The 27,035-nt window shown below is 32.6% G+C and overlaps 1 protein-coding gene across 3 annotated transcripts in view; it reads left to right on the forward strand.

Moving 5' to 3' along the window:
• LOC140434824 (antichymotrypsin-2-like) overlaps window positions 1-27,035 on the forward strand; it is a 62,361-nt gene that overhangs the window by 10,018 nt on the left and 25,308 nt on the right. For all 3 annotated transcript variants that reach the window (XM_072523385.1, XM_072523386.1, XM_072523387.1), the window contains exons 2-3: window positions 3,995-4,789; window positions 11,229-11,367. In XM_072523385.1, the coding sequence (XP_072379486.1) occupies window positions 3,995-4,789; window positions 11,229-11,367 (934 nt within the window). The remainder of the gene's footprint in view (window positions 1-3,994; window positions 4,790-11,228; window positions 11,368-27,035) is intronic.

The following is a 27,035-nucleotide window of genomic DNA, read 5'->3' on the forward strand; positions in this document are numbered from 1 at the left end:
TTACTGTCACTGTCAACCGTCACATTTATTACCACAGGATCAATATCGTCCATCAACCCATCAATAACCCAAAATTTTTGCTCTTCCTTAATAGCAAGTTTACAATAGTTTTTCCAGTTTTCCACTGTAACTACACCAAATGCATTTCTTATTAATTGTTCCATAGCGGCGGCCTTAAACTCTGTGTTGTGTGAGGCAATTTGTCTTTTGACTTGACTCCATACCATTTCAATTGGATTTAACTCACAATGGTATGGAGGTAGTCTCAGAATGGCAACATTTTTCTCTTTGCACGTCTCGTCGATTTAATATTTTATGTATTTTTCTTTGTATGTGTTTACGACTTCCATGAGCTCTGATTTTAAATAATCTTCTTCAAAAAAGACATCTTTCTCCAGCAACCACGTCTTAATTTGATCTTTATTGAAGGCTTGTGTCGGAATCGCTTCTTCTCTCCTCGAATGGTACGAAGCGTTGTCCATCACCACAACACTTTTCTCTGGAAGATTAGGAAGCAGCTTTTCCTTAAACCATTGTTCAAATATAGGACCATCCATCTCATCATGATAGTCCGCTGAGTTTTTTTTAGCTAAAAACCAAAAAGCAGCATCTTCTACAAAGCCCAATTCGCTACCTGCATGCACTATAACAAATCGGGAGCCTCGTTGTGTCGGCTGTTTTAGGCCTGTTGACAACCCCTTAACAAACGCATCCCTGGTTGAAGTCACTGAGAGGTCCTTCCATTCTTTGAATACGCTATGTCCAACATTCACCCAAGTTTCGTCCAAATAAACGACGGTGTATCCTTGAGAACGAAATTGTTTTATTTCACGCAAATACTGATGCCTCCATTTTAGAATATCGGGCCGTTCAATCATGCTTGACTTTACTCCTCGTTTGCAAAAAACAAAGTTCATGTCATGGAGTATTCTCCACATTGTTGTGCGTGACATGTTTGCTAAATCTTTGTCTTTTTTAACTAGTGCAAAAACGTTGTTCAATGTCGGCGGTAAATTTTTAAAGAAAAAACCATGCACGATGGCACGTAGTCGCGTATGAACTACTGCATCCTAAGTGAACTTTCTGTTGTTCACTCTACTTTTGGTACGTTTTCTTGTTTTTTTTATGGGCATTAGTCCTCCCTCCGCAGCTTCTTTGCGGATTTTAAAAATAGTACTAAAACTTACTCCTGTCATAGCACTTACTTTATGGGTTAAACTTCTAACACTTTCACCACTTCTTAAGTTTAGATGATAATTAAATACATTTAAAACAATTCGTTTTGCACGGATGTCCAAGATATTCCCTTGGCTTAATTTTTGAATTACCATTTTCAATTAACATTTAACTGTAAAGTCAGAATAACAACTGAAGAACCACAAAGCCTTATTATTATTATTTAGTCTCAGAGAACGACATAAAATCGCTGACATACGCACACCGTATTATTTTAAGTTGCAATTAGTAATTAGATATATGCGTTCCAAGCGGTCCGTTTATTTGCTTTTAATTCTTTAATAGCCGACAAAGTGTAACATTTAACTGTAAAGTCAGAATAACAACTGAAGAACCACAAAGCCTTATTATCATTATTTAGTCTCAGAGAACGACATAAAATCGCTGACATACGCACACCGTATTATTTTAAGTTGCAATTAGTAATTAGATATATGCGTTCCAAGCGGTTCGTTTATTGCTTTAAAATCTTTAATAGCCGACAAAGTGCATGATTTATCTAAGCAATATTTTCTAATGATTTCTATGATTCATGGTATATGGTATTTTTACCGAAAAACAAATAAACTGTCGTTACTATAATTAAAATAAGATAAAATAAAATTATCTTTTGTAAATACTATTTATTTAATTAAAATCATTTTCCCTACTTTTCATCTCTTGTTTCGAATGGGCACTTTTGGCCAATTACGTTAAAAAACATTAATTTAATTCATGTCTGTGGAAACTAAAATACAAATTATACAGCCCTGACTCGTGCTTGTGTTCATCGTGGCATCGTCGCGCTTCTATTGTCCATAAGAAATACATGGCCCTATCTCCGCAATGTTATTTTCTTAACGTGAAACGCTCTATAGCAGTATGGCTGCCAAATGCTTCAATCTTGTCGAGTTAGAGCGAGCATGAAAATTGGACGAGACTCGTTGACAAAAGTGATTAGATCAGTCAGCAATATAGCTGTCATAAGCTCCGATCTTGCGATAGATGTTCTTGTATAGAAATAACACCCGAAATGTAACATATACAAGTACAGAGGTCAGATGTATCTGTTCAGATGTTACATCATCCCAGAATACATTGAAGTACGACAACGGTTATAGAAGACGTTTGACTAGCAAAAGGACATGGAAAAAGAATAAAAACAAGAGAAAAGAATCAAAAATACGACTGATTTAAGAACGAATAGCCCGTTTTGTACAAGATTTGTAATAGGGACGAGAAGAATAAGATAAAAAGTCAGTCGTAGGATTCCATTTTAGGCCCAGTATCGTGAAAATGGAAGGTTCCCCTTTGTCAGCGAACAACATGTCAAAATATCTGAGCCAAAGCCTTGAAAATAAACGAAGATGGTTGCTGACGTTGTTGATTAGTCTAGCGAAAAACCATCGAGCTTTAAAAGCTAAGCGTGTACTCACTGCAGGGGGTGACTAGATAAAAGAGAATCACTTAAAGCGTGATTCTGACGGAAGGCCGTCGAGATGGTTTCTGGTTCATTACCTAGTGAAAAACCATCGAGCTTTAGAAGCTGAATAAATGCCCACTGCAGAAGGTTAGTAGATAAAAGAGTTACTTTTGTAGAGTTTTTTAAGCGAAATAAAACGAAGAAGAAGTGCCGTTAGTAACGGTACGTAGTAAAAACTCTTGGAAAAGTTTCGAAAAATCCGATCTTCAGACCCAGAACACCTTTATAGTTCCTAAATTCAATATTTACTTTAATTTGTATATACGTTTGCTTTACATCGCAAATGAAACAAGAGCGAAAATATCGAACATAAAGTAAAGAAGGAGATGCCCTTTTAAGACCGGTATAAAGAGCGTCAATTAGTGACACACCTAGAACGTCATATAGATTGGCGTCGAAGCTAGTACGAATTTTGGAAAAAAGAAGCGAAATTAAAATTTGTTTTTTGAAAACTGTTATAACTAAGTTATAAGAAATAGTCTATTTAAAATCGAATTCAGCAACCGGCATCATACGTTCAGAAGTAAAAAAATCTTCCATGAATGCAACATATGTCTCTTTGAGATTAGGGATTTACCTGAAACGATTCTCTACCATACAAATCGAATATATGCTAAAAATAACGAATAAGTAGCAAAGATAAACAAGAGAAAAAAGATAAATAAAGAGAATTGGGTTGTAAAAACGGTGGAATAACAGAAAATCGGCCTTGGAGATTGTACGAAATAACAGAAAATAATATCTTTTAAGACAAAGTGTTAGAATATACCATTAAATTTGATCACATTATAGTACAGTAAAAGAAAAATATTAAATGAAAAATATGAAAATAAATACTAGATACTTTCCCAAACAACTGTTAAATATAATTTTTGGATGTAAAGGTCACCATAATATGCAGGTAAATTAAAATGTTTTCAAAATATGCATTGTTTTAAAACTGATATCCATCTTCTATATCAGATAAGCCAGATTTATCCTCATTATACCATCTTAAAAGAGTAGTTTTAAAATTATTGTCTAACATATTAATAACAGGTTTTACACAAAAATCTTTAATTTTATAACAATTAAAAAACTTACCTTAACGGTGAGGTGGAGTCACTGAGCCTCTGATTTCTAACTTAAACATGTTCAAGATTCAAGGTCACCGGAAAGTTACAACAACTTCTAAAGTACTAGGAGTCTGCGTGACTCCAGCTCGTCCATTAGGGGATATTATGATTTTTTAATACCTTATTATCATTGTATTTTTGCTTGCTCATATTTAGTTACAACTCACTTTTTATGTTATAGAAACTGATGAAAATATCAGGCAAGGAGGAAAACATTATTTTTAGTGGATTATCTGCCGAAGTCATATTGTCCTTGCTTGCAAATGGAGCTAGAGGAACTACAAGAAAACAGTTGCTAAAAGGTTTAAGCTTACCCCAGAAAATAAAAAGTATAAATGAAGCTTATAGAAAACTAATAACTGGCCTAGAAGTAAATGAAGATGAGTATAATGTAAAGTTAGCAAACAAAATTTATTTGGCTCAAAACTTCTTAATAAAGAAACAATTTAACGATATTGCTGTTAATAATTATGCCGCTGAAGTCGAGAACATAGACTTTTCTCAAACCAGCAAGGCCGCTAACTTGATGAACAGCTGGGTCGAAGAAAAAACTAACAATAGAATCACAAATCTCATTGATCCACAAAATTTAAATCCTAGCACAGTAATAGTTTTAATCAATGCTTTATACTTCTCAGGAAAATGGAAAAATCCTTTCTCCCCAATGAATACTGCTAAAAGAACATTCTACAATTCACCCGCTGAATCCAAAAAAATAACCACCATGTATACCGAATCAATTGCCAAATATGCTTACAACGAAAAACTTAAGGCTAAATTTTTGGAGCTTAGTTTTAACAATGGAAATACTAGTATCACATTTGTTTTACCCGACAAAATCGATGGACTCTCAGCTGTTGAACAAAACTTAAAACTATATTTGGCTCCCCAAACAATGGAATCTGCTAGAGTTGCCATCACCTTGCCCAAATTCACTATCGAGACTGAAATTGATTTTAAACCCATCTTGCAGTCGGTAAGTTGTCGACATTATTTCTTTTTTATACAATTTTATCTTTTATCTGTAACCATTACTATTATAAGTTTCTCCATAACCTTATACCAATAACAAATTAATAATTTAATAAAAGTTTTTGGGCAATAGGTACTATCGGTTCTAACTTAAGGGTTAAACTTTTACAGAACACAATGCCAAAACTAAAGTATAAGATAACTTAAAAAAAATAATTTCCCATCTGGATATTTTAGCGTTCGATTATCTATGCCTAGTAAAAATGACTCTTGCGGTTCTTTCAGGAATCGTCTTGCTCATATTATGCTGTCTCGATATACGGTATAGGTAAAAGTAAAAGTATATGGTCGGTACGTACCTTACGTGAGATGGAGTGGGAAACACCTGTTTAAATAGAGAGAGGTATATTAGGTCCGCCCTTTATATCGTCGAAAATGCATTAGTGGAAATTATAAAAAAGGGAAAGTTCAACGTTGCCAAACTTATTGTTTTTATTTGACCTGTTGTCTTTTTAGCATTTCAACAATGTTCTAAGATAATCAAATTTGGGCTAATTGATTTAAATGGCAGCTTACTGTTTTTTATTTGAAATATGCCACAATTTTCCTTTACAATAAGTTTAATTGAACATTTTGATTTCTACTTCGGAAATCGTTTTATATAAATAAAACTTATTAATTTTTCGCATTTTAATTACGATTTCCGAATTGGTAATCTAAACATCAAAATAAGCTTATTTTAAAGTCACATTGTGCCTTATTCTCAATAAAAATAATAAACTGCTTTATGATGCCACTATAAAAAAGCTTCTTACAAAATTATTTGGCAACGTCGAGTTGTCAAAGTAAGGATACTGTAGTAGTAGTAACGAGAAAAACAGTAGAGGTGAGTCATTGACGTTTTCATCGTTAACGAAACTGAACAGTTTTTCCTAAACAAGTAACTAGTTCAAAAACTAATTAAATTATTCAACTAGTTGATTGTTTAACAGTAGTTTTAAATAAGGGAGTACAAACAACAAACATGCTTTCTTGAATCAAAGAAAAAAATACTGAAATACTTTAAATGGCTTTTGCTTTTAGTTGTGAGACACAACTTTGCTGTGTCTCAGCTTAATTTAAATCTTTAATTATATTCGTGAACTGAATCTTTAATGTTATTTTTAATTAAAACGGCAACTTTGCTGTGTCTCAGCTAAATTTAAATCTTATTATTAGCTTTTTAGTTATTTTCACTATCTTACCTGTTTGTAGTAGACCTCTTCTTTTCCAAGTGGCTACGCTGGTAACATATCATACTTATTATCTATCGATTCTTTAAAAATATCCAATAATATCCAGTTAACAGTATTTAACGCGTTTTAAACTTATAATGATTTAGTCATGCTGGGTCTGTTCAATTTTTACTGTTAATACTTAATTTAGATTCAGATGAAAATTAAAACCAAAATATCAGAGAGAAGTCCAAAACAGAAAATGAAAAGTTTTTTAAAAATGACGCCAATATGTACTAGTTACATAGAGATGTGAGTTTATCATATGACACAGAAGAAGACTGGTTGAAACGATAATGGAAAATAGATAAAAAATAATAAGGATATTACAAAAAGAATAACAGAACGAAGCAGAAACATATATATCAGAGAAAGTGATAAAGCCACATCAAAATGGACTAAAAGTATGTCCAGTATCTTAGGCTCAGCTAAGAAAGTTCTTAGTAAAACAGACATAAATAAAAATAAATTGTTTTCAAAGTTAAGAACTCCATGGTTTTGTACAGAAGTGAAACATGTAAAGAAAAGAAAAAGGCTTACCTAAAATACATACTACTAAGGTATAAGAGGCATCCGATAATTATAAGACAATAAGAATTGAAACACACGCATTTGTAGGAAAGATAAAAAATGATCATTGAAAATGTTTTTTGAAAGAAATGGAAACTTATATTTATGGTCTGCAAAAGGATATATGGCGCTTTATAAGAGATCAGAGAAATGGGTAAAGGAACTAATAAAACTAAAACACATAGAAAAAAGTACAAGGATTAACAATCTAAAAAAGTTTCATGCAGAGAAAGAACAAATAACGCTAGAACCAGAAACGCCAGAAATTACTAGAAATAAATATTGTATAGCAGCAATGACGGAACAATTAACAACTCTAATTAACAATATTATAAAAACGCAATAAAAATACCGAAAGAATGAAGAACGGGCGAACTAATTCTACCATTCAAAAAAGGAGTTAAAAACAGCCAGAGAACTACAGAGATATACACTTGTTAAATACTACCCTAAAACTTACAACTGCAATTTTACAGGAATCCTAAAAACAAGATAAATTTAGCAGATAAACAACAGGGTTTTCGTACTAAAATATAGTACACAAATGCAATATTCGTCATAAAGCAAATAAGAGAGGATTCACTAGAGTATAGTAGACCAGAATTTCTGTGTTTGACTGACTTAAAGAAAACAATTGACAGAGTAACACTCAAAGATATAATTCATCTTATGTATAATAGACAAACTCGCCTTAATATTATAAAAACTATGAAAAATATCTTCTAAAACAAAAATTGGAAGTTAGAATAGACGAACAACTTACAGAACCTTTAGAAATAGGCAACGGAAAAGACAAACGAACTCATTGAGTCCTATGCTCTTCAATTTAAACGTGGATAAAATTATCATGAGTGTCAACAAAAAAAAAGATACAAAATGAGATAGAAAGAAGTAAAAACAGTAGTCTGTAAAGACTAGTCCGCAGATTTAACATAAGAGCAAAAGAATTTATTGTCACAATGTTAAGTCAAAACAATAGTGATCAGAAAAAACCAATCAGATTTAAAATAAAAATCGATAATATCAGTAATAAACAAGTAATGAAAATAAAATATCTTGGAATTACACTGTCGAGTTATGGAGGCCTCGACAAAAAAGTAAAAGATCAAATACAAAAAGCAAATAGACTTGCAGGACCTTACCACCGTGTCAAATGTGGAGGCAACCATATGTTAGCCGATTGTAAAAAACCTAGGCACACACCTGCCACGTGCGCTCTCTGCAATGGAGCACACACCGCAAATTACAAAGGATGCATGGTATGTAAAGAGTTAATTAGCAGTAGAAACAGAGCAAGAATAGTATCATCACACACTCCAGCGAACAATCAACTGCAATATAACAGAAATACAGGACTGAATGATCCGAACTTAAGCAATCAAAATCACGCAAATTACACACAAGCAACAGGTGGAACAAATGTAAATAATGTCCATAATAATACGAACTCACACAAACAAAATCATGCAACTTCCGCTCAAATAACAAGTGGTAAGTAATACAAACAGTGAGATTGGAGAGATGATGAAGAGTTTCCTTAACGAATTCAAAGGTATGTTTTCACAACTAATAAAATAAAATAGCGTGATCTTAAATATGCTTTTCACAGTAATAAATAAATTTAGTAATGGAAAAAGGTAAAAGAAATAATAAATTAGACTTACTCACAGTCAATTTAATTTAACTATCCAGACGACCAATTTCGCTTTCTACAATATGCAAAGCATCTTCAGGTCACGATACAAAGTTAAATAAATGCTGAAATAATAAACCCATATTAGGGTGTTGCCTAATAAAGATAAACAAAGATAGATGATATAAATAATATAAATTACAGTAATTATGCCAATATTACATGTCTGTGGTTATTCAAAATGAATAAAATGTTTAAGCAGACAAGGTAAGACCCACAAATTGGTAAAATAGTCTATTAAACTGTAATGAATTAGTAAATGAACAAATAAATAAAACATTACTTACATGCCGGTACTCTATTAATTGATGGTTGAAAGAACATGGTTCAAACTATCTTGTATTGTTGATTGGAGAACTCAAGTCTGCTATTGTAATTGTTTGACAGTAAACGGGGAAGTTTTTGAGGAGACAGATTTTATCCAAGGAAGTAGAGATAGGTGTAATGTAACTGTTTGTTTGATGAAAGTAATGTTCTATACCATTAAGTTATTTAAAAGTTATTTTTATTTATTCTAGAGATATATTTATTATAGCGTGTGATAGCGTATATCATCTATCTTTGTTTATCTTTATTAGACAACACCCTAATATGGGTTTATTATTTCAGCATTTATTTAACTTTTTATCGTGACCTGAAGATGCTTTGCATATTGTAGAAAGCGAAACCGGTCGTCTGGATAGTTAAATTAAACTGATTGTGAGTAAGTCTAATTTATTATTTCTTTTACCTTTTGAAATGGACTCACACAAGCAACACATTCATGATTTTAGTAATGGAACTTAAGTCACTACGAATTGCACAATGAAATGCCAACGGCCTAGGCAACCATAACACAGAAGTTACTAACTTTCTTGAACATAACAAAATTGATCTTCTACTCATATCGGAAACCCATTTTACTGACAGAACGATGTTCAAGATCCCTCATTATTCTATTTACAACACCAACCATCCTGGTGGAAGAACACACGGTGGCGCTGCTATTATTGAACGGAAAACCATACCACACTATGAGGAAACAATGTATCAGACGAAAAAAATACAAGCTGCAGTAATCTGTATCAGTTCTCAAACATGGTCTTTTGACATTGCAGCAATGTACAGCCCTCCAAGGCATAATATTACCCCAGCAGAATATAAGGACTTCTTCAAACATCTACCAAACAAATTCTTAATTGAAGGTGACTGGCTGGGGGTCGAGACTATGCACGACAAAGGGAGAAAATCTCAGACTAGCACATAGTTAACACAAACAGTTCCTACTTATCTACAGGGCAACTCACCTACTGGCCATCAGATCCAAAAAAAGCCCAGATCTACTCGACTGATTTATCCTCCATAGCATGGCCTTAAATTATTTTGACATACAAGCATCCTGGGATCTGTCCACCGACCATACTTACATAATTGTCACACTATCAAAGCCAGTGTAAGACTAATAATGGCATATGCATCAAAAATAAGACGCAACACAGCCACAACATAAAGACTAATAAAAACGGCAGAGATGAGAGTTCTGACTAAATTAAAGGAAATACGCTGATATATTGAAAGGACAGTGAAGACAGTATAAGAAAATGTAACTTACAGTGTATAAACAAATGGACACTAAAATAGAATAGAAAAAAGAACGAAATAACCACATAAGCAGAATGGAAGAAACCCGTGTGGTCAAAATAGCAAGAAATAAATCAACAATCGACAGAATTCCGACGAATCGGGGGACCGCGCAAAAGATTAAGTGACAACATTTCAAAAGGTATCAATCCGCCAATAAACAAGCAGACCTGCTTATAAAAAAATAAGCCTGTTAAAAATGTCAATAGACGTTATCATAAGTATTGTCTTATAAAAGTAGGTAGCAGAATGCCAGAACAACTTTTAATGAAGACTGGAAAGGGAAGATTTCAGTTACTTCTGATATAATACTTTTCAAGCCTGAACTGAAACAAGTGATGGGACAAGTTCTAAAAAACAAATATCTTAAAAACTATTGTAACAGAAAACATGTACAGGAAGTTTACAAAAATATACACTGAACGGTCACCGAGTCAACAGCGGTCCAGTTTTACATACTTATAACAAATTATGGTACAAACTTAAGCAAGAAAAGTTTAATAATAAAAAATAAAGACAAAGCTAGGGCTGCCAGTAAGTGTTTTATAAAGGCTGCCAGACTTTAAACAAAATACGAAGTGTTTCAAAAAAGTATGTCATAAATTAAATCACGCATTCCTGGGACAAAAATAAATTGATTGAATCCAACTTACCTTTGTACAAAAGTGTACACAAAAAAAGTTACAGCCCTTTGAAGTTATAAAATAAAAATAGTTTTTTTTGCATTATCTCCTAAACTACTTGACATTTTGTAATAAAAATAAACACGTTACTTTCTTGTTCCGAAAGCATTTTCATAAAAAAGAAACAACAAAATCTAAGCGCACAGAATAATTTTAAGCCCTAAATCCTCCCAAATAAGAATTTGTATGAAAAATGCTTTCAGAACAAGAAAGTAACGTGTCCATTTTTATAACAAAATGTCAAGTAGTTTAGGACATAATGCAAAAAAACAATTTTTATTTTGTAACTCCAAAGGGCTGTAACTTTTTTTGTGTACACTTTTGTACTAAGGTATGCGTGATTTAATTTATGACATACCTTTTTGAAACACCCTGTATAAAAACAAATGGCAGAATCTACCTAGAAATAAAGTTTAGCAGAATCATGTTTACAAAGTTACAGTTTCCATTTTTTATATTTACAAACTATGATGGTGATAAACAATAGAAAAAGTCGAGTTTACAAGTTATATAAGCTTACACAATAATATTTTATTTAATGTATTTTTTTTTCTTATGTGATTTTGTTCTATATTCGATATTTATAAAATTGCTTCTTTTTAGTTGGGAGTTAGAAAAATGTTCAAACCCGGAAATGAACTTTCTAATATCTCCAATGGTACACTTCAAGTCGACTTTGTTTTACAAAAGGCATTTATTGACGTTAACGAAAATGGTGTTGAAGCGGCAGCAGCTACAGCAGGTCAGTAGATATTTATTAATAGTAAAAATTGATGGGGTAAAAAATCGATGTATTCATTCGAATATTATTGCGATTGCTCTTATGTCCTAACTTATCAATCTACGATGTGAAAAATTGGAAGTCGTAGACTACAATTTCATTGGTAGCTAATAAATAAGTATACACTAAATGCAACCTCTAAACAATGACTTGAGTTCTCAATGTTGTGAATATTTTAATTAGACTACATGCTCAAAAGTGTTCAAACTCGATTTATAATCTTACAAATAAAACATCAATTCATCAAAAAGTCAATTGCACCGCGCAATGTAACTTATACCTTTGAACCTAGACGATTACATAAATATAATTTAAACTAGAAAGTTATTGCAATAGAATTTAGCTATTGATACAGTACTATTAGAAAGTAAATAATCTCGTTATGAAAGTATATTTTGGATATCTATTACAAAAGTATGTTCTCGATATCTATCACAATTATATGCAATGAAACTAGGAGGTTAAAATTAATGTGACATTACAAATTAAGGGTTTAATTTATGCCTGAATAGTAAATGTTTAATATATCTGGTCGTAAGATCTTAGGCAAGCATCAATTCATAAAAAAGTCCATTGCGCCGCGCTTTGTAATTATCTTTGAACCTAGACGCTTACGCAAATATAATTTCAACTAGGAAGTTATTGCAATAGAATTTAGCAATTGATCTAATGCTAACGAAAGGTAAATAACCTCGTAATAGAGGTTTTTAAAGTAACCTTTGAACCTAGACACTTACACAAATATAATTTTTTTTTTTTATTGAAAATTAACGTGCTCGGCAACAAAGGCCACTTACACGAAAACGGTTACAAATGTAAAACTGTTACAATAAATTACAAGAATATGTTATAGAGTACATACTGTTATAATACAATCAAAAGTATATTTTATAATATAACTGAACGTCTCTGAGAAATTTTAGACTTGAGGTTATTTGATCCAAGTTATTGAGTATGTCTTTTAAATCACTTTTAAGGCAATAAAATAGTCTTTTTGCTGAATATTGATGACATTCGGTGAGAATATGGTTAACTGTTAGATGTGATTGACAGGTCTCACAAGTGGGTCGGTTGCTGGATGACATCAGGTATCCGTGTGTTAATCTTGTATGTCCTATTCGAAGTCTTCGTGTTACAATAGCATCTCGTCTGGACATACTGGTTAAGATCAAATCAAGGGGGCTATCGACTAACTGTTGGATATGATGTAATGCTGAGTTATTGGTGTCCCAGTGTTGTTGCCATCGGGTTCTTGCTCGTTTCTTAATGTGAGATTTTAAATCTTTACTAATTTGTATATTAACCGTATTATCAGATGATGTTGAGGCAAGTTTTGCATGGCTGTCTGCAAGTTCGTTGCCTGTGATACCAATATGGGATGGTAGCCAGATTAATGTAACTGTTATTTTTTGGGAAGCGATTAGTTGGTAACAATCAAGGATCTTTTGGACAATAGGATGATCAGTGAATATATTTTGGATAGATTGTATTGAGGCTAGTGAGTCTGTGCATATTGCAACTTGTTTATCAGGTGAAGAAATGGATTTGAAAGCCTGAAATATGCTAAATAGTTCGCCAGTGAAAACGCTACAAAACGAGGGGATACAAGATGATGTGATAAGGTTATCTGACGTGGTAACAGAACAGCCTACTCCTGTATCATTCTTTGAGGCATCAGTGTAAAGTACTATGTCGTATTTATTTGTAAATATAATTTCTTAAAAGACTTTTTAATGAGTTCCCTGGGTGTTGTAAGTTTATCGAATCTTGTAAGAGATGTGTTAAACTGAGGGGTGATTATAGACCAAGGAGGATATGGAGGTAGGGATCGTGGGATTGTTTGTGATAGAGAGATGTTATTAAGTAATTGTGTTAAAATTAGTGGAATGGGTTTTATTGATGGTGATTTAGAATAGTAATGCTGGTTGTTAGTTGATGAAGTAAGAAGAAGATAAACTGGATTGGAGGTATTGGATGAAACGGAGGCAGCATAGGTAAGTAATAATTGTTCACGTCTAATCCAAAGTGGGGGCTCATTGGCTTCGCAATATAGACTTTCTACGGGGCTAGATCGAAAGGCTCCTAAACAAATTCGTAAGGCTGTGTGATGTATCGAATTTAAAAGGTTAAGGTGTGTTTTAGAGGCAGAGATATATATGTAACAACCGTAATCCAGTTTTGAACGAATGATAGACCTATATATCTTAAGCAGGGAGTTCTCATCTGCGCCCCAATGATAGTTTGAAAGAGTTTTGATAATGTTAAGCCTCTTGTTTGCTTCACCTTTTATTTCTAGAATATGTTGTTTCCAGGTGAGTCGTGAATCAAACGTTACACCGAGAATTTTGCATTCCTTGACTACTGGAAGATTCGCTCTCTCAATCATAATATTAGGAGATTGGAAGGGTGATAGTCTTCTTCTTAAAGTGCCTATCCGTTCCAGATGTTGGCGATCATCACGGCTATCTTTACTTTATTTATTGCAGCGCGGAACAGTTCAGTGGTAGTCGTGTTATACCACTTTCGCAAATTTTGAAGCCAGGAAATGCGTCTTCTTCCCGGTCCTCTCTTACCATTCACTTTCCCTTGGAGAATCAGCTGGAGAAGGCCGTAACGTTCTGGATTTCTCGTTACATGTCCTAGATATTCCAACTTTTTAGTTTTGACGGTCATGAGAATTTCACATTCTTTCCCCATTCTACGCAGGACCTCCACATTAGTAACTCTGTCAACCCAGGATATACGTAAGATGCGCCTATAACACCACATCTCGAAAGCTTCGAGCCGATTCATAGATGCAACAGTCAGTGTCCATGCTTCCATTCCGTAGAGCAGAACTGTGAATATGTAGCAGTTCAATAGACGGCATTTTGTTTTTAATGATATGTCTCGACTGTTGAAAATGGTTCTCATTCTAACGAATGCTGCTTTTGCTTTTATTATTCGCTGTTTAATTTCTGTTGAGTGGCCCCATTGGCTATTTAAATTGGTGCCTAGATATGTATATTGCTCGACTCTTTCGATATTCTGTTGGTTGATTGTAAGTTGAGCGTTTAGTATTGGTTTTTTACTAATTGTCATAAATTTGGTTTTCTTTATGTTAAGAGGTAGTCCGTATCTGTTGCTGATTTCTGTTATGCGATTTGTTAATATCTGTAAGTCATTCAGATTATCGGCAAAAACTATAGTGTCATCTGCATATCTAATGTTATTCAACCATTCACCATTTATTAGTATTCCTTTCGCACAACCGTCTAAAGCTTCCTTAAATACCCATTCAGAATAAATGTTGAACAACAATGGAGACAAAATACAGCCCTGTCGTACTCCACGTTCTATTGCAATTTTATCAGTTAACTGGTCTTCTATTTTGATTTTGGCCGTTTGATTGTAGTAAATGTTTCTGATAATTCTAAGATCTTTGTTGTCAATTCCAATTTCTTGCATTAGAGTCATTAATTTGTCATGTTTTACTTTGTCAAATGCCTTCTGGTAATCTATAAAGCATACGTATATGTCACAATTCACATCCCTGCATCTCTGAAATAGCACCTGTACAGCAAAAAGGGCCTCGCGTGTTCCCAGAGCATCACGAAATCCGAATTGTGTTCTTGTTAGTTGTTCCTCACATTTTGTATATATTCTTTTGTGAATGACCTTTAGAAATGTTTTAAGTAAATGGCTCATAAGGCTTATAATTCTATAGTCTTCGCACTTTCTCGAATTGGGTTTTTTTGGAAGATTTATAAAAGTTGACACTAACCACTCTTGGGGAACCACGCCCGTATCATATATACTGTTAAATATATTTGTCAACCATTTTATGCCATCATAGTCCATAAGTTTTAAGAATTCTGAGTGAAAATTATCAGGGCCTACTGCTTTACCATCTTTGGTGCTTTTGATGGCATATTTTACTTCTTCGACTGTTTGGTGATAGTCTACTAAATTTTATTATTTTTGATTATGTATATGATAAAGACAGGCCTATGGAGCTTGTTTTTTTAACTAGTGTATCTACTGCGGATTGAATAAGCTTGGAAGTTGTAGAGATAGATCGTCCGTGGCAGTAAATTATCAGGTCATCTGCGTATAGGACATGCCTAATAGGGGATATTATATCAGAGCACAAGTCGCTTATTGCTAGGTTAAACAGAGTGGGGCTTAATATTGAACCTTGTGGTACGCCGTCAGTTTGATGGTGTAGTGATGAAAAAATGCCATTGACAGAGACTCTAAATGTTCGTGAACTTAAGAAATTTTGTATAAAATTAAATATGTTACCCTTAATGTTATAATGAGAAAGTTTCTTCAGTATAGATTGCCTGCTAATTGTATCAAATGCACCTTCAATATCAAACACTGCTGCAATGACTTCTTGTCTCCTGTTGAAGGCATCGGAAATATGACTTTGGAGAAGTATTAGATTGTCTTGAGTAGAGCGATTACGTCGAAACCCTGACTGTTCTTTTGGAATTATATTATATTTGTTAAAAAACCACGTAAGACGTTTATTGATCATTTTTTCAAAGATTTTGCAGATGGTACATGTTAGAGATATTGGTCGATAAGCGCTGAGTGATGATCGTGATATGTTAGGCTTTTTAATGGGTATTACAATTGAGGTTTGCCACTGATTAGGAAACTTGTTAGATGACCAGATAAAGTTAAACATTTCAAGAAGTTTAAGATGACCTAAACTAGATAGTCTTTTTTATAAAAATGTAAGGAATATCGTCGGGACCGGAAGCAGTGTTCTTAAGAGTTTTAATAACCGAAGTAAGTTCTATGTAAGAGAATTGAGAATTTAAGTAATCGATATCTTTGACAGTTGCTGAAGAACTTGGAAAGGAAGCTTCGACTACTGGCTCGATTTGAGAGCAATTTATTTTGCTTTTAAATTTTTTGTCGAAGTGACTGGCTAGGCTCTCACCAATTTCTTGATTGTCACTAATTACATTATCATTTAAAATTAGACTAGATATTTTAGTATTTGTATTGATTCCTTGAATTTGTCGTATTTTTTTCCAAAGATTAGTAGGACTGGTATTTTCATTGATAGAAGATATATAGTTTCTCCATGACGATTTTTTACTTTGTTTTATAATAAACCGCGACCTGGCTCTAGCTTTTTTTAATTCTGTGAGATTTTCTGGTGTTTTATTTTTCCGATAATCTCTAAGTGCCTCCTTATGTTGTTCTACGGAGATTTTGCAAGAATTATTCTCCACCACGGAACCCTTTTATGTTTGTGTGAAACAGAATTTTTGCCAATATGCAAATTGGCAGCTGGGAGTATCGTGTTTGTGATTAATGATAAATTGTAGTCAATATTATTGGATAGTGTGAGAAAAGGTAAGGTGGTATCTGTTTTGGTAGTGTAGCTTAGCCAGTCGGCATTTTTGAGTTGCCAGTAGCTTCTGGATATAGTTTGTTTAGAGTTGGGGATATTAGTGGATATAAATATGGGGTAATGATTGCTATCGTAAAGATCATCAGCGACTTTCCAATTTAGTAAAGGTGCGGATTTTGGATCACTAAAGCTAAGATCTATAGAATAAAATGTGCCTGATGAGAAATTCAAGTGTGTACTAGAGCCTGTATTTAGTAGACAGGAATCTGTACAATTAATTACGTTTTCAACAGTTTTACCTTTGTTTGACGTGCTACTGGAACCCCACATAGGGTTGTGAGCGTTGAAATCGCCTACAAGAATGTAGGGAGAAGGGAGCTGATAAATGAGGTCAAGAAGTTCTATTTCCTTTAGAGAGTGATTGGGTGGAATGTATACGCTACAAATAGTAATCTTATTAGGACACCAAGTGGTTATGGCGATAGCCTCAAGTTCGGTGGTGAGAGGAAGGTGCGAAGAAAATGGTTCATTGGAAATAAAAATTTAAGTTCCACCACTGGCTCTATTGCAGTCAGCTCGAATATAATGATATCCTTCAAAATTGTTTAGTTTAGGAAATTTAGTAATTTTTGAGTTAGTTTCTTGTAAGCATATGATTTCAGGTTGTTCTTTGGTAGCTAATTGCTGGATTCTTTCTATGCGAGGAAAGAAACCATCGCAATTTCATTGAATTATTTTAAATGTAATGTTTAAATGTGATAAGTGTGGGACTACTGTAAGGATTGTTGAGAGCATTGAGAAATAAAAGCGTTAGTTTCATCATCAGATAGGTAATAGGATGATGCACTTAAATTGTCGGAGTCTTCAGGATTAAGCTGTCTTTTAATTTTTTTTTGCAATCTTGTTATTCGGTTTTTAAAGGATCTCTCTTTTGATTGCAAATAAAGAAGAGATAAATCATTAAGCAATCCCTGGATATTGGAAGTGAAATTGAGAGCTTCTCTAAGTGGGTCCGGTATGCCGTAGGTAATTTCTAGGAAAGCTATAAATTGGTTTTCAGTAAGAGTTAGTTCGGATAAATTATTTTTATAAATGGCTTGGACTGCATTATAAGAAATGGGTGTCAATTTGTGTTCTTTTGTTTCAATTGTTTTACTTGTTTTCTTTTGCGGCTGGCTAAAAGAATTAGTGGTAGATTTTACAGATAAGGGGGGAGGCATTTGATTGATAGTTGGTTCTGGAGTAGGAACTGGAGAAAGTTGAGAAGGGGTGCCAGCATTACTGTCACTGGATATAGCCCGTTTCTGTCTCTGTACGGGAGGTGATGCTAACTGTGTAACTAAGGGGATGCTTTTTGCCACATTAGTTGTAGTTTCGGGGTAAGATGTGGATGGTGCATTGATTTGATTGGGAGTGCATTCGGATATCGTTGTATTTGTGGGTATGGATACGGAGGTAGTGGGAGAGGGAAGTTCGGATTGGGTTACGGAAATTGGTTCATTGGTACAAGTTTCAGCAGTATGACCATCTTGTTTACATAAAAAACATTGTAATTTGTCAGTAGACACAAATATTCGATATGATGTGTAGTCATGAGTTATTAAAAGAGAGGTCTGGACTGAGAAGTTTTCTTTATCCGGAATAACGTACGCCACTCTTCGGAAGCTCATTATATGTGCATATTCATCACCTAACGAGCCACATTTCACGAATGATACAGGAGAGACTATCTGTAAACCGATATCTTTTAAAGCTTCTTCGATAGTGCTGTGAGGTATCGTGGGAGATACATTTGATATAAGAATACGCTTAGCAGGTGTTATAAGTCTTCGGATAGGAACAACTGTTGAGTTAATAATGATACTTTGGTGGGCACTGAGAAGATCGTCGATTAGTTTAACAGAGTTTAAATAAATACAAATGCGGTTATTTGAGATTCGAGACGCAAAGATGATATTTTTTGGGGTAACGATGTCTCCTATAGCTTTTATGTACTCAAATAGAACGACATTAGGAAGGGCATGTAAGATAATGGCTTGATTTTTATAAGGAAACGTAGGAGGTGGAGGTTTAGATAAAGTGGCAGCAACATAAGACTTGGTATTATTGATCGTGTTATTTTGTGAGGTCATTTGAGTAGTAGTTGAGGTCATTTTAGTGAGCGGTTCTGGATACCAAAACCACTACACATAAATTTTTATTATCAGTGCAACAGATGTCCTAGTGGGACTCTGTGGATAAAAGGATTAAAAATAACAGTTACCTTAATTTTTTTTTACGCCACTGGAAAGTCAAATTTACCAATGCACTTTTGAACCATTAAAGTTAAAATGTTTCGGTGAAATTGTCACATATCGGTCTTTACTCGTCGGCTGCTTAAATTGGAATGGAATAGGATTTTGATTTTACCACTATTCACTATTTACACGTTCAGACTTTAAGAATAATCATTTAAATATTTAAATTTTAAGGAGAAACTTTGAAATGCGTCTATACACTTTGACAGTTGTTTAACGTTTTTTTTGCAAATATAATTTAAATTAGAAAGTTATTGTAATAGAATTTAGCAATTGATCAAATACTACCAGAAGGTAAATAACCTCGTTATTAAAGTCTATTATAGATATCTATTACAAAAGTATATTCTAGATAAGTTTTAATAAGCACTGTAACTGTTTTCACTAAAAGCTTTACATAAATTTAAAAAAATTAACATTTATTGTTAATAACTTATTTTACCGTGTCCTACATTCACTGTTTTATTATAGTATAACTTCTGTTATTGGTATAACCAGAGAGTTTTCACCTAGTGGCATCGCACAAACCCAGAAAAATATAGTAGCCATGTGACAAAAGTATATTACAAATTTTCTGTCAAACTGTCTGTTTATCCAGATCAGATATATCCATCTAGTTTGATAATTACCCTATAAAGTTCTTTATTTCATTTAATTTCTTAGACATTTCTTCTGTTAATATTGTATAATCAAAATGCTTTTTTTTTCACAAAAATGTTTTACAACAATAATGTTTTTTCATGTTTTTTATTGACCCTATAAGGTCCTTGTCTATTATTGTAGAAATATAAAATAAATGAATAAACTTATTACCACCCTAGTAATTTTTCACATTTACATATTTATAACCGAAATAAGAAAGTATTCTGGTAAGTTTTCTTGTTCTCCTATTCCTACAAGTTTTCACCAAACCTTGGATCCCCCTGGTAATTTTTACCCCTAAACCAATCTTATTTTGGATACGTTTCTGCTATCTTAATATTCAAACCAGCAGAATTTTTAAAAATAATTTTTGAAATACCGCATTATTCTGATAGGTTTTTACTAATTTATTACCACCTTTTAATAAAAATTTTTCACCCCTTAGCTACCCTTGTGAGAAGGTAATAATTTTGCTTCTTTGAAATTTATGGTGAAAGAATATTAAAAAAAAACGTTTTGGAAATACCACAATATTGTGCTAGATTTGCACTTTTATTTTATTACCGCCCTAGTAATATTTACCCTTCAACTAACCTTTATTGGAAGTCAATAATTTTACTGAGGGAAAACTAAGGTGATTACTTTTACAATTTTGTTGTACTCTACTTGTGAAAATAAGTGAAATATTTAAAAGTGAAATAACAAGGAGGTACTCTGCCAAGTGTTTACTGAATTTAAACTACCCTCATAAATTTTTACTCCCTAAGCCACACTGAATGGGAAACATTCACCCAGCTTTTTGTGCAACACTAGATGACTGCAAAGTCTTTTTGAAAATAATAAATTAATTTGCTAGATTTTTACTATATTTTTACCGGAATATTTTTATTTCTCAACAGTCCAGACGAGATCTGTTAAAAGGCAGACCATAATGCACATTTTTGGTAGAAGTTTATTTTTTTGTTGGAATCGCTTCACAATGTACCTTGTATTAATAACAACGATATGATACAGTCGCAAACTTTGTGCTTAATTCTTTATATAACAAAATCTGAAAAAAAGGAAAATATTGCTTTTTTTGCCATATTTTTGCCTATAATTCGAGAAATATTGCTCGTACAAAAAAATTGGAATTATAAGTGTGTTCACAGTTTAGTAAAAACTTACCAACAACAGTTATATACTTACCAATCACCAGAGTACAGTGAAATTGTACACAAATATTTTTTTAGCTTAAATTTTAATCTAACTTAATTATTGGCTTCCCACAAGGGGTAGCTCAGTTGTGCAAAATTCCTAGGTAGGTAATAAATTCGTAAAAATCGTGAACATTGTAGTATTTCGAAAAAAAATTTTTTTTTTTTAATTCTGTCATTGTCGTTCCCAAGTAAGTATATCTCAATCTGCTGGCCGCCTACCGTTAATATTTCGTTTGTATTGTTGTTCTTGCTAATTTTCATGAATGTTTTTTATGTTAAGAGAGATTCCGTATTGTTCACTATATCTTAATATTTTGTTCATTATTCTTTCTAAGTCTTTCAAGTTGTCGGCTATTATGACTGTATCGTCGGCATACCTAATGTTGTTAATTAAACTTCCGTTCACTTTCATGCCGTCTGTCTCGTTTACCAAAGCTTCTTGTATGATTTCTTCAGAATAAGCATTAAACAATAACGGCGACAGTATGCAACCTTGCCTCACCCCTCTCCTTATCTCCTTATCTCCACTTCTTCTGACACTTCTCTTTCAATTTTCACATTTTATCGTTGGCTGTAGTATAAATTTGATATTAATGTTACAGCCCTCACATCCAGATTCTTGTTTTTGAGTACTTTTATAAGTCGCTCATGTTTTACCTTATCGAATGCCTTGTTGTAGTCTATAAAGCATACATAAATATCTTTGAGTCAGCACGTTAAAAGAAAATAGTGCCTCTCTTGTGTCCACTCCATTCTGAAATCCAAACTGAGAATCACTAATATCCATCTGCAGCTTAGCGTCTATTCTATTATGGATGATTTTAAGTAGGGTTTACCAATATTAATCCCAAAACATAGAAGTAAAGCTTTCTCTTCTCAAATTCGTACGAGAAAATAACATAGTTGATTTTTAACATTGAATTCACTAAGCTGTTTTAAACCAAAACCATCAATAACAGATATAATTATTATTGGGTAAACCAAAAGAGAAAATTACTTTTTTATATGACGTCCTATAATCCATCGCAAAAAAACACAAACACGAATCGATTACTTATAGTAGGTACTGGAGATAGCATTGTGTTTTGAATAGAAATTGTATAACGAATATGGTTGAGTTTTGTAAATTTTGTCTTAATAGACCAGTTGAGACGGCATCTAATCTTGCATGGAGAGCTACCCAAAATTTTATTATTCTAACCTTTAGGGGAGTCAAGAGTATGGCAAATTTAAAATCACGACTATATTCATCATCCGTCATCTTGAATTTAAATGAGAAGTGTTTTTGCTCAATACCTTCGCCATTTTCAACTTTTCAACCAAAATGGTAACGACTGAAATTGTTACAAACGCAATTTAATAAAATTTCTTTTTGACAAATTTTTTTGTGAGGTCGATATTTTCCGAGTTAAGGGGAAAATAGTGGAAGGAGACAGATAAATAATTATTAAATTATCTCGTTTATTATAAACTTTACGACGTAATTGTATATAATCAAAAATTGAAAGCATTATATTTTATACAATTTTCATGTCCTTCATTTTTTTGTTAAAATCAATATTTAAGGTCTTGGCTTGGTTCCTGTGAATGGATTGCTACTGATGGCGTTAGCGTCTACGGTTGGTTAATCGCTTGTGTATTTGTGAACTTTTCATAGACGTGTTGATTATAGCACAAAAAATTTAAAAAATCAAAAATTAAAATTGTACAAAATATAATTCTCTCTATTTTTTTATGGACATTTATTTTGTTAATAATAAACGAGATAATCTAATAAATTGACTTGGTCACTATTTTCCCACTTAAGTCGGAAAATGTCGATTGCGCGAAAAAAAATTGTAAAGAAGAAATTGTAGGAAATTGAAATTGTAACAATTGAAGTCTTTAATATTTTGTCGAAGTTAAAAGTGGTCGAGATATTAAAAAAAAAACAATTTCCATAAAACCAATACCTACAAAACATTACGCATTTACCTCATATGTACTACCTAAAATATTGATTTCAGCAAAAAAATAAAAGAGATTAAAATTGTATACAATATAATTCATACGTATTATATACGTACAAATATAACGCCAAGTTAATATTACGAGATAATTTAATAAATATGTTATGTCACTAATTTACCGCTAACTCTTAAATTACTAACCACACGAAAAAATTTGCAAAGAAAAAATATTAGGAAAACTCAATTGCAACAATTTAAATCCTACCGTTTTGTCGAAGAGTATAGCAAAGTTTAAAATAGCCGAGATATTCCACACAAATCCAATTCCTATATAACTAATTCCCGCAAGGTCTTAAGCTCGCAGCTTTACTGCATACATACTACTGATTTTTTGCTAAAATCAAATATTGGATTTGATCTGTACCATCTGAGTTGTGTCGTTTTGATGTCATCAACAATATTATGTGTAACCCCCATGATTTCTCGGACTCTCTCGTTTGTTATTCTGTCGCGTCTGGAAATTCCCGCTGAGCGGCGCCAGAAGTGTCCATTTCTGTTGCTCTAAGCATTTTCTGTGTTCTGTCTTTTAGGGGCCTTTTTGACATGCTGCTATATTTGATTTTTCTGTCCTATTGTATGATGAGATATATATATATATATATATATATATATATATATATATATATATATATATACATATTCTTAAATTTACTATTTCGTTGTGGGTAATATTATATTACCCAGTATTATAACAGGTGAAATATTATATTCAACAGTAAAACCCTGAACTGAATATATATAATATTTTCACTGTACCATCATTTTAGACTCAAACATTTTCTGGAATAAACTTATATAACTCAGTAAGGGATGAAAAGAGAAAGCGGATATTTTAAAATACCAACACGGTATCAAAACTCTAATCAATGAGATGGTTAAATGGTCAATATTTCGTAAAACAGATTCAACAGATGCTATAAGAATTCTCCGGAGGACCTATTCAAATTATTATCTTTCTTATCACCAGACTCCTCGTCTGTAAGCACATTAAATTCTGGACGTTCAGTATATAGCATCAACGTCTGACGTTACAGCGACATTAGTAATATCCAGCGCTTCTTGAAGAGAAAACTATTTTCTGGAACAAAAAATACATTAATATTCTAAAAGTTCCGATTTTTGCGATATGTTTCTAGCGTTATCTATATGTAACACCAAAAATAAAAGGCATAATTTACAAAACCAGGATAAAATTTTGAAAAATTTATTTTATCAATAAGAAAAATTATTTTAGGCTCAATGGAAAACACTTAAAACAAAATATGATAACAAAAAATAGTAAAATATACTTACATAATACACTCAAATAATAAACACCGTCACATCAAACACTAAACTAAATAAACAGGTTAAATCAAATCCACGATTCAAACGCTAATGGTTATTTAACCAACAAGTGTATTTATAAGGGCGATTAACAATTGAGATATTTTAACGTTAATGTTCGAGATTGTTAATCGCCATTTTATTTCACGAGTTCGTTATAAAACTTTTCCGTCGACCGTACTTTTCAGAAATAAAGATATCTTAGTTTAAATTTTTATTTACTTAACGAGAAACAACAATTTTTTCAGCTTTCATTAACTTTATTTAAAGCTTAATTTTCCTTAATGGTAGTTTTATTATTGTAAACATTAATATTCGAATTAGTACTATTACTGAAATTAAACGAAGGTATTGATAAATAATTATCTGCTGTATAGCATTTTGACAAATTTATATTTAAGTCTTCTTGGACCTCTGTAAATTCTGTGATAGAAGAAGAAGCAGTGGTACTGAAGGAAGTACTTTGACAAGGTTTAGTGATATTTTGTCCCAAGAGTTTTTCAGTTGTCACAAGTTTATTCTGCATAGAATTATCTATATAACCTTCTGCTACAGCATTCGATTTCCAGCCACCTAGTATTTTAATAACTGAAAAGTCTGCACCACTGTCACACAGTATTGAGGCAGAGGAACGTCTAAAACAATGCCCAGTGTAGAGATGCGAGTGCTCTAATTTTAAGAATTTAGCAATAACGGAAGGAATTGGAATTGCATTGAGAATGGTATTTGCTTCGTTATCTACTATGGTAAATATTCTACTTGTGTGTGTTTTTAATACTTTTATTGTGACAAGAAACTTTGACCCCCAAGTCTTGAACGTTTTACTACTACTACTAAGGATTTCCACAGTTTTCACTGTCTTCCTTCACTCAACCGTTTTCTCCAATTTTCCCTGTCATTCCAGTCTCCATCTCGCAGGGTTCTTTTCTCCATAGCCTCGTCGATTTCATCTCTGAATGACCTTCGGATTCTTCCTCTCTTTCTTCTTCCAATCGGACTCCATTCTGTGATTTTGTTTATCCAGCATCCTTTGTCCGCTCTTCTGACGTGGCCGTACCAGGATAGTCTCTTCTCCTCTATATAGTCGATTATGTCTGATTGCACTCCCATTCTCCGCTTAATCTCTGCGTTTTCAATTCTGTCTCTTTTTGTAAGTCTACAGCTTCTCCTCAGGAACTCCATTTCTACTGCTCTTATTCTACCTCTATTTCTCTTGTTTATTGTCCAGTTTTCGGACCCATATGTCAGAATACTTCTTGTCAGGGTGTTATATATTCTCTTTTTTGTCTTTATCGTAATGTTCTTATCCCACAACACTGAGTTTCGTTGTCTTATACAGTTTCTTATTTGTCTCAGTCTGTTGTTTATATCTTCTTCTGTTGTTCCCTGGTTCGATATTATGGTTCCTAAATACTTGAATTTATCTGTTCCATTTATTTGTCTTCCCTCGTCTATCTCTAGGTTTTTCATATCCTTGTTTTCTGTTGTTTTGAGTGTGTGAACGTTTTTTGTTTCTAATTTAAATAGTTCGTCCTTTCTTAATGCACCAGCCACTCCGAAAATCAATGCAACCGACAAAATGAAATGTTATGAAATACGTGTATTAAATTAATAGATGTGCATCAGAATAGTTAGTAAGTGAGGAATTTTTAAAATGTCATGTTTAAACTATTTGTCAAACTACTATATTAATAGTAAATACACTTAGTTTTAAGATTACTGCAACACACTAAAATACATAAGAAAACATTTTATTACAAAATTATATATTCTAAATTGTAAACTTACCTCTTTTACAGCATTAATATTAAAAATGTCCCGCCCTTATTTCTTGTTCAAAATAATCTATCTTATATGAAAGCTTATCAGCTTTCTACAGACTATTTATTTGTTTTGGCATAGCACAATCACAATACACAACATTAGTTAGTTTTTAAAGCTATTAATCTAAATTTAATATGTATTTATAAATACAATTTATTAAAATATAATATATGATGATCAAATTGTGTAAGAAATCAAAACATAACCAAAATCATACTCTAAAAAACCGGCAACACTTTAAACAATTTTACACCACGCTGAACTGTCAAAAAATTTAAAGTACTCCCCTATCAGTTACGTACAATTGTCTAATATATTTAATTAAAATTATTATTTTGTGGAATATTAGACTTGAAGAGTTATTTCATAAAAATTATATTATTAATAATAACAAATGTTTTGGTTCTTTAATCAATATAATTCTAAAATTCACAATATAATGATGATTACATTTTTCTGATTACTATACCATGTTTACGCCTATGAAAGATCGAGCAGTTCCGTATTGGTTTCGTATTATAAGCTGTGTTAGGAAAATTTGAACTCTAAGGTTGACGTTCTGGAAATTTTAAATATAAGTGACTTTATATAAATTGTGACGTGCACGCATTTTTATATGAAAAATACTATATAAACTTAATTTACTGGTTTACCTTTATCATTAGAAACACGACGTTAGAATCATCAGAGATGAATTTCTGGACTCGTTCTTTTTCAAGTGTTTTTAAATTCTTTGGTATATAACCTGTTCTTTTTTTCTTGATAAACATAATAAACTTATTATATTTATATATACCAATGTTTGATTTTGAACTTAAGGTTGATTTTAGCATCGAATATTTGGGCCACAAACTTGCTATTAGGCCTTTTTCGGCAATGTTTGAAAAATATCAACAACAATGTCAACAATACAAATTCTGAATATCGTATTATTTTTCTCTCGTCACATCATGCAATAAATTCAGCGTATGTTTTTTCG

This window comes from Diabrotica undecimpunctata, chromosome 2, assembly GCF_040954645.1.
Source record: "Diabrotica undecimpunctata isolate CICGRU chromosome 2, icDiaUnde3, whole genome shotgun sequence".
NCBI lineage: Eukaryota > Metazoa > Arthropoda > Insecta > Coleoptera > Chrysomelidae > Diabrotica > Diabrotica undecimpunctata.